Source organism: Hippoglossus stenolepis, chromosome 14 (genome assembly GCF_022539355.2).
Source record: "Hippoglossus stenolepis isolate QCI-W04-F060 chromosome 14, HSTE1.2, whole genome shotgun sequence".
NCBI lineage: Eukaryota > Metazoa > Chordata > Actinopteri > Pleuronectiformes > Pleuronectidae > Hippoglossus > Hippoglossus stenolepis.
Window position 1 is genome coordinate 15,632,465 of NC_061496.1, and position 8,544 is coordinate 15,641,008.

Sequence of the window (8,544 nt, forward strand, 5' to 3'; positions counted from 1 at the left end):
TCTGTTGTGAAACACGAAACGCAACAGTTGGATCTTATTGGTCAGCCTCCGCCGCGCGACGCGTATAAAGCGCAGCGCGGAGCCTCCGGGGCAGAGACGGTCTGAGGGCGCAGAGCCGCAGCGCACAGTTCATCCGGGGAGAGGAGCCACCTGTTAGAGACGGAGCCGGAGGACACGAGTTTTCTTTGCTTCTGTAAGTATTTTTGATCTTCAGGTTTGTGTTGCTCAGATCTGTGTGTTCACTTGTCCCAGGTTTCAAGGCGATGTTACATTTTGGAGATGTTGAGTGGCGCGTAAAGAGAGGAAACCTTCTCGTAGCTGCTGGATTTTAGTTTCCAATTTATACACAGAATATTTCTCTTCTACCTGTCAAGTTAAAACTCAAAAGTGCAAATGTTCTAAAGAAGCATAGAGATGTTAGATTATTACCATTAGAAATATTACTTGGCTATTACATCTGGACAAAAAAGTGAGGGGGATTAAAAAGAAAACCAATTGTAAAACAGTTTTTTTCTGCCCAAATATTGAACATCATGTGTTTGGTGAAGCTGAAAACTAGGATTACATGTGAATTTTCTTAGTTTAAAGAATAAAATGCACATAAACTGTCCTTTTCAGTGTAATACATGTGGAATAGTGAAATAAAGACTCTCAATCAATATCAAGAATAAACAATGAAGGAGCCTCTTTGTATTTGTTCATCGATTCCTACTGACACTGCAAATCAATCTGCAGACTCACTTTCATTTGGTGTTGAGTTCTGATTCATATTTTAAATCATTTGTCAATTTCAACGACTTTTGCTCCTAAAATGTTATGAGCCTATTGAATTAACTTCAGTCCCTGCAGAAGGCGCTGCAGTTTATAACCTGAATGTGAGAGATTTTACTCTCCAGTGTCTGAAGTTATTATCTCCATTATTTAAGCTCAAGTTCAATATCCTGGCTTTGTATTATTTCCTTGTTTGTTCAGTTTTAAGCTTAAATACTTTAGGCTTTAATCTCAGATTGTGTTTCACACATCAGAGCTACGACACCTGGCTGTTATTTATATCCCTCTGCTCCCTCCTCTGATCATTAACATCTCCCCCCTGTGTGTTATTAATTGCAGACGCACTTGACTGGCCTCACACACCGCCACATCCCACTGTCTGGTGGGACCATGTGGGTTCTGGATAAGATCCGCGGGTCGGTGGAGAGCGGCATGCTGCGACAGGGAGAGAACGGGGACAAGAAAGGCATAGCCCCGGCTTACAGCAACGTCCTCACTCCAGACAAGATCCCAGACTTCTTCATTCCCCCGAAGCTGATCAGCTGCACCCCGGAGCCCGAGCTCCCTCACTTGAAACTCAAGGAGGGGTTGCAGCCGTCCACATCAGAGCACACTAGCGGTAGGAAGATCAGCAGCCCGAGGAGTCCTCGTCTGGTGACCAAGATCGCAGGAGACACCAAGAACTTGCTGAGATCAGCAAACCGCCACATCATACAGATAGAGAGCGCTGATGACGTTGTGGCTGGAGACACCAATGCAGACCCCCAGTCACAGACAGCTATGTCCCTGCCTTATGTTCCCAAGACCCATACATCGTACGGCTTTGCCACCTTGAAGGAAAGCCCCCACACCCGCCGAAAAGAGTCTCTGTTTCACTGTGAGCTCACCAGTCCCATCACCTCCCCGAACATACAGAGGAAGACCCCGGGGAAAAGCAGTGAATCAGGGAACCACCTGAATCCGGCCGACTTCAACACCTCTCACATGAATCCGTATCGTTACTTCAGCGGTGGGGAAAGTGACACCTGCTCCTCGGCCGAGTCCTCACCCTTCAGCTCTCCTCTGCTCTCCCGCTCCGCGTCTCTGCTCAAGATCTTCACCCACGAGACGCAGGCCAAGGTCGTGAAGGCCAAGCGGACGTTCGCTCGCCACAGCTCCCTCTCCACCGACGAGTGCAGCTCGGCCGAGCCCAGCCCCAACATCCAGCGGCGGCTCCACGTCCCTTCCTTCCACGGCGGCGCCGGAGGATCCGACCACGGCCTCCAACAAGAGCACACCATCAACCTGCACAAAGGCGGCACGGTGAGGATCATGGCCAACTATGACTCCAGCACGTCGCGCCTGCTGATCCGCATCCTGGCGACGGGGAGTCTTTACGACAAGCACTTTGACATCAAGAGCATCAACTGCTGCGTGTCTGTCTACCTGAACCCGGGCAAGCTGCAGAAGCAGAGGAGCAACATCATCAAGAACAGCCGCAACCCGGTCTTCAACGAGGACTTCTTCTTCGACTCCATCAGCTCGGTTCAGGTGAAGAACCTGTCGGTGAAATTCAAGGTGGTGAACAAAGGCACCAGCCTGAAGAGGGACACGCTGCTGGGGGAGCGAGAGGTGGCGCTAACGAAGCTGCTGTCAGGCCTTTAAAGCTGCAGGAGCTGGAGGTCGGAGGAGGCACAAACCAAGGATGCTGACTGAAACTTAAATTAGATTTTTGCACTGGTTTCTTTACAATCTGCTCTTTTTATTCGGATCGCTTAAATCCCTGGACACAAAGGGAGAGGAAAAATGAAGAGGACAGAGATTCTTAGAAGAGAGGCTCTGAGATCTAAAGAAATTGGAGTCTCTTGATAACCGTGGATTTTCGCCTGGCTCCTTCTTCCAAACATGAAAGCTCATTAAACCATCTGAGCTCGACAGCGACAGATGAATTTGACAGATGAAAGTAGTTTTGTCCGGACATGTCTCCCAGCCAACTTCCTCGGCCAGCTCTGGCTCAAAGGTGGGACAACACCTGTGCATCAGCCTGTGTCAGTGTCCTCGCGTGCACTGTGTTCTTGATGCGTGGCATGGTTTTATAACTGTAACGGGGCATAAACCCACAGCAGCACAGGACACATGGAGTCTACATCCACTGCACCATGTGTTCAGCACAAAGATGCCTTTGTGAATCAGCGTGAGCTTTGAAGTGGTACTACATCCTGATGTGCAAATGATCCTTTGATCCCAGTTACCATGGTCCACCTCCTGCAGGGGGGTGGGAGCAGAGCAGTCACGATAATCGAATTCACACGCCCCCAAAATTTAATTAGAGTCCAATTGATAATGCAAGCTGAAGAGTGCCATAATGTGATTATTTCCCTACATGCCAGCATTGTGAGTATTGTTTTCATCCCTCTGTGTGTGTGTGGACAAAATAACTTAACAATGCATGGATGGATTTTCATTATTTGTGGAGGGAATATTACTTGGGAAGGTATCTCAAGATGATCAACTTTTGGAGCTAATTGGTCAAAGGTCGGCAAAAATATGGTTTGAAATTAGAAATGCTGCAATATCATTTTTTCCTTTAGAGACCTGGATTTTGTGTATTGATCCGATACCAGTGCATTAAGAGAAAAAACAACTAATATAACGGTGAATATACTTTAAAGTTATGATATCAAATTGGTGCATAAATTGGTGTACTACTCACCGATACCCGACCGGCATTTTCAACAGTGTCTGCGGCCCTTCCTGATGCTATCGCTTTCGGAACATTTCTATCTAAAATAGTAAATTAATATCTCCTCATATAACAGGGCTATAGAGAGAATGTAAAGCTTATAGTGGTCAGAAAAAGATTCTCCTTCAATCTTGGAAACGGGTAGAAATATTGACTTATGATGTAGGATGGGATGCAAGGACTGTCTCATCTTAAACAGCCACCAGTTATGTCTTAACCACATGTAGTAACTACATGGATCCACTGAGTCAATGAATGTGGAGAAAGGAGCAAAGGCGTTCGCACGGTAAATCAAGTTCCTTCATGTAATCTACAATGTACATTTCTCATTGGTGAACTTTCTTGGACTTTATAAAGGACCGTTGTGCATCTTGCTACACAACAGACCTTCACCACATGTGTGCACCAACATCTCCACTCTGCATTCAGACTGGTCGACATCACCTTAGTGCTGTCGCAGATTCTCAACACCAGGAATACAAGAGCAGACGGTCACACAGGCACATGTTTATATTTCCCTTACGCTTCAATTTATCATGTCAAATACTTCTTTCCATTATTTTATTACACTATTATCTCAACTCTGTGGCTGTGACTTTGTGCTTTACTGCTTTTTGGTTCATTCTGATTGCAATTGGACACACACACACAATTGGTCACACTTTTTACTGTGTAATTAAATTAAATACGCCATTCATGTAACATTTTATGCAAACAGGCTCTTGCCTTAGTCACAGTGTTGGCAGTGGACAGATACAGTACTTGTGTGCATGTACATGTAATAAATGTCTCATAAGAGAAGAATAGCGCTCTGTAGTCAAAGTGCAAAGTACCAGTTGCATGGCACAGGAACATGTCAATAACACACTGGTGTTTGCATGACGTGCTCGAAGTTTAATGAAACCCTAAAGCCTTACCGTGTGTGTGTGTGTGTGTGTGCGGGTGAGTGATGAAGAGGTATAGTGTGTGTTTAGCATGACATTTTGTCCCAAGTTGTTAATTTTCTATGTAGTATTTTGTAAACATGTGTGTTGGATTTGTACTGAATATAACTACATGCGTGCTGGTTTCTTCTATTGACAGTGAAGTGCCAATCATGCACTAAAGTGAGTGAGAAGTGCTGAGGAGAGGCTTTTGAATTATGTGTGTTTCCACTCTAATGAAGCCGACTGGACCGAGCAGAAACGTCAAGAAAGACACACAGAAAAACAAGCAGTCCTCCCGAGGAGTCAGAAGAAACTAGCATTGTGTTTAAGCCCATTCAAAATCAGCCTGTTGGTACACTTCACAGCTGACACTCCACTTCCCAGGGTTCTCAGAGAGACGCCTGCAGAGTTTGAAGTCGATGGCAGGAGCGGCTGTCGAGAAACCAAAAGGACAGGCTGATTTGTTTGCAGGATTGCAAGTGATTACAGCCTCAAGTGCTCGGCAGAGGAGAGAGAGAAGGAATCAGACTGAGGATTCCCACACGCTGGCCCAAAGCTTCAGTTTAAATCCTGGGCGGCTTGACTCTCACATAGTGTTTGTAGCCCACTTGTAGCACTGCTGTTGATACGCTCTATTGTACCATTTCTATACAGTGACACTGTTGCTCGGCTTCGTGTGAAACTCGTTGGAATCCCTGTTGCAAACATACAGTGCCTGCTCGTTTACAGCTATTGTATTTTGTACTTCCTGAACTATATTCACCCCTCTTGTTATCGAACCTTTGTTTTATTCTCGCATGAGCTCAGTACAAAATTTCAGTGGATTCTTATTGTGCGGTGGTGGGTCGCCTTGTTCTCTGACTCTAGGTGGGGATTTTGTGATGAAATAATGATACACTGAGAATATGGGTAACATGTTCTTGAGTTTTGTTTTTACAACTACTTGCTTTGACTGTTTTTATGTGGCTTCTTTTTTAATATACATTGAAATACAGGGCAGGATAAAACAAAGTAAAAAAAGATTTGAGCAGAACAACCTTATCAATATACATATCTGAAGAATATCTATCATAGCTTAAAGAAAAATGTCAAAATATAATACTTAAACTTGACAGGAGAGGAAACAATTGATCTACTTTTTCCTTTGTAAAAGTTTTTTGGGTCTTTTTTTCCTTTGTTACAAGCCTCCATTGTTTTAAAAAATCCTTTTGAAATAATTTTGTCGTAATGTTCCATGACTGCTCTGACATAAAAGTGCAGACACTGAAAAGAAAAATGTGGAATTGACATTTTACTTATTAAATTGATTTGTGCACCTTCTGTTGCTCTTGTGGTCGATGTTGAGCTGAGCTGGAGGCTTATTTCTAACAGAAACATACTGGATAATGTTTGATAAGTTCTGATGAGCCCACATGAAAAAAGTAAAAAATGTTCCCTTGCTGATTGTTTTCTTCTTTTTTTTCCACTATTATATATATACATTACATAACAAACACTATATAAAGTTTGTTTATGAGGAACTGTTAAATAATTGGGATGAATTTAAAATTGAGACACATTGAACGTTGGGTTATAAAGACTTTACTTGTCAGACTTTGTTCTACTTAACCTCAGTCCAACAGTTCTCCAAACTGGTCCTAACGCAGAAGTTGTCGATCGTTAAACTACGTTGACTTCCTCCTTAGTTCCTGTCATAATTACTATGGCCTCTACAAGCAGCCTAACTTTAACGTAACACACACAGATGACCTGTGGTTTAGAGTTTTACAAGAGGAACGTCTTGTTCAGTTTGCTGGTATCATTAGCATGTTAGCATGCTGTAGTGTTACAGAATATGGATTACTTCTTTGGGGTATTTCTTTGTTTTTTGTTTTCTTACTGAGAGTTAGACGAGAGGGTTGATACTTCTGTCGTGTTTGTATGTTACTACTGAGCTACATTAGCATTAGCTCAGCAATCAGGCTAAAAGTGGCAGGAAACAGACTCAAATAATCAAAAATACACAGACTGGTATATCTTAGACTAAATATTTAACACTCTTCATTGTGTTTGTTTAATCCAGGACAAACTCAAATTTAAATGTGAGGATTAAGGACCAGTGCAGTGAATTAACTTTGTGTTGGACAAGTAGACGTTTTTTACTTTAAAATATACATAAAATATTCATCCTCTTAGGACCATGAATATGCACCAGATGTGACAACAGCATATTTTCCTCTGGAAAAAAGTTGAGTAATGCTTTTTTAGTGAGGTCATTTTAAATTCTAACCTTTATTTAATCGACAGAGCTATTACCAAAATAAATGTTCCTGTTATGCGGCCTGTTGTTGTGGTGAAATTCAGCTCTTATATCCCTGCACTCAATGGCTGTTTTATTAGATTCAGCGAGGAGAAGCTTGATTGAAGACATTTAAATTGAGTATTGAGTAAAGCGTTAATGTCTGTGTGAGAGAGAGAGAGAGAGTACTGATACGTTTGATGTCGTGTTTTTATATATGAATATACTGTTTATAAACTGAAGTGTCTCTGAAGTCTTCCTGTCTTGACAGGTTCTCTCTGAAAAATGAAGCTGCAAAGTGCCGGTCCGTTACTTGACATTGAAATCTCTAATCTCTCTCCAGTTGTATATAAACAGTGGAGGCTGATTTACATGTGCTGTTGCTGTTCTTGTGTTTCTGGCTCTTTTTATTCTGTGATGCTTTACAGCCACCGACAGCTGCTCTGTGGTTACTGTGTTAATGGGTGTGAAATACTTACATTAATTCAATAATTAAAAGAAAAGTTTCCCCAACATCTCTGCTCATGTCGTTATTGATTCACAAGTTACCAGTTCACTTATTTTTGTTCCCATCAATTTGGGTTATCTGCTATAATGTTACACTCCCACTGGAAATGATTGGGATACTATGAGAGCTTTATCTGTGGAACTAATAATGTTGACAACTGTCTCACTATAAATACAAACACCATTTTTGATTATTTGACTTTATTTATTCCTGTACATTTCAAGTTTTAGTTTTGTTTAATTCCTTCTTATCATAGGCTGGTAAATCTGACTTTCAGCTCAACAAAAGCAGGCAAAACATTCATGAACAGAAGAAAAACACACAGAGTGGCGGTTTTGCTGATAATTTGCCTGTTTCAAAAAGATTACAAATAATTTCACCCAGTGATTTGTTATCTGTACCATGGGACTTAGTTCAAACTCATTATTTAGTTATTACTGACAATTTGGGATAATTTTGATTTTTAAATTTTGCTCAACTAAAATGTCTGGAAGTGTAGATTTCTAATCTTATCGACTACAAACAGCTCCAGATCAGTAACTTTTTTACTGATTGCATCTGTTTTATGTATTTAAATTCAGGTCCTGATCAATAATTGTTCTGGTGCTTGTAACCAGCACAATACTCCCTTTGTAAGTGTCGATTTTTTTATTCCAGGACATCAGTTTACAGCTTCATCGTGGTGCCACTGTGGCGTTTGAGTGAGATACTGACACAGAGGTGAAGTATGAGTGTGACTGACAGGATGAAGACGTCAATGTGGCCGTCCAGGCTTGTCGGACATTTTTGGTCAGGAGAGCACCACCGCCGCCATTTCTCCCTCCTCGTCTGATCCCCTGCAGCTCTGCCTCAGTCCTGTCCGTCTTCATAATGACCTGATTCACCACAGTTATGTGACACCCTCACTTCTTCGAACTGACCCCTCGTCTTGTCAACGTCGCGCTCCCACTTAAAATCCCAATTTTCAGCAGAGTTTTTTAATGCCTGTGGTCCACCTCGACTCGTCTCCCACGAATTAACACTCACAGCACACACAACATTAAACATCTCGACTCTGCCATGCATGCTCTCTCTAATTGGAGGGGTAAAAATACCACGTCATCACCATTAGCCTCAGGGAGGAGTCAGTCAGTTTGGAAGGGACGTGCGTGGGAGGAGACAGGAACTGATACACGCCAGGGAAACACTGGTATTAACTGCTGCCACTGTCACATTTCTGTTCCACCGCACATAATGTGACAGTTTTACCCAAATCTGCAGTTCAGCTCTACAGAAAGGTTTAGTGTCTTTCAGCTCATTTTGTTTTAACAGGGCCTCATATATGAAAGATTTAGTTCAC

General features: G+C 42.5%; 1 protein-coding gene across 1 annotated transcript; it reads left to right on the top strand.

Annotated features, from left to right (window-relative positions):
- Window positions 1-99: 99 nt before the first annotated feature.
- On the top strand, window positions 100-5,858 carry LOC118120764 (C2 calcium-dependent domain-containing protein 4C). The gene is made up of 2 exons (XM_035176020.2): window positions 100-193; window positions 1,111-5,858. Exon 2 carries the CDS (start codon window positions 1,162-1,164, stop codon window positions 2,413-2,415), a length of 1,254 nt encoding a protein of 417 aa, XP_035031911.1. The 5' UTR covers window positions 100-193; window positions 1,111-1,161; the 3' UTR covers window positions 2,416-5,858.
- Window positions 5,859-8,544: the final 2,686 nt, after the last annotated feature.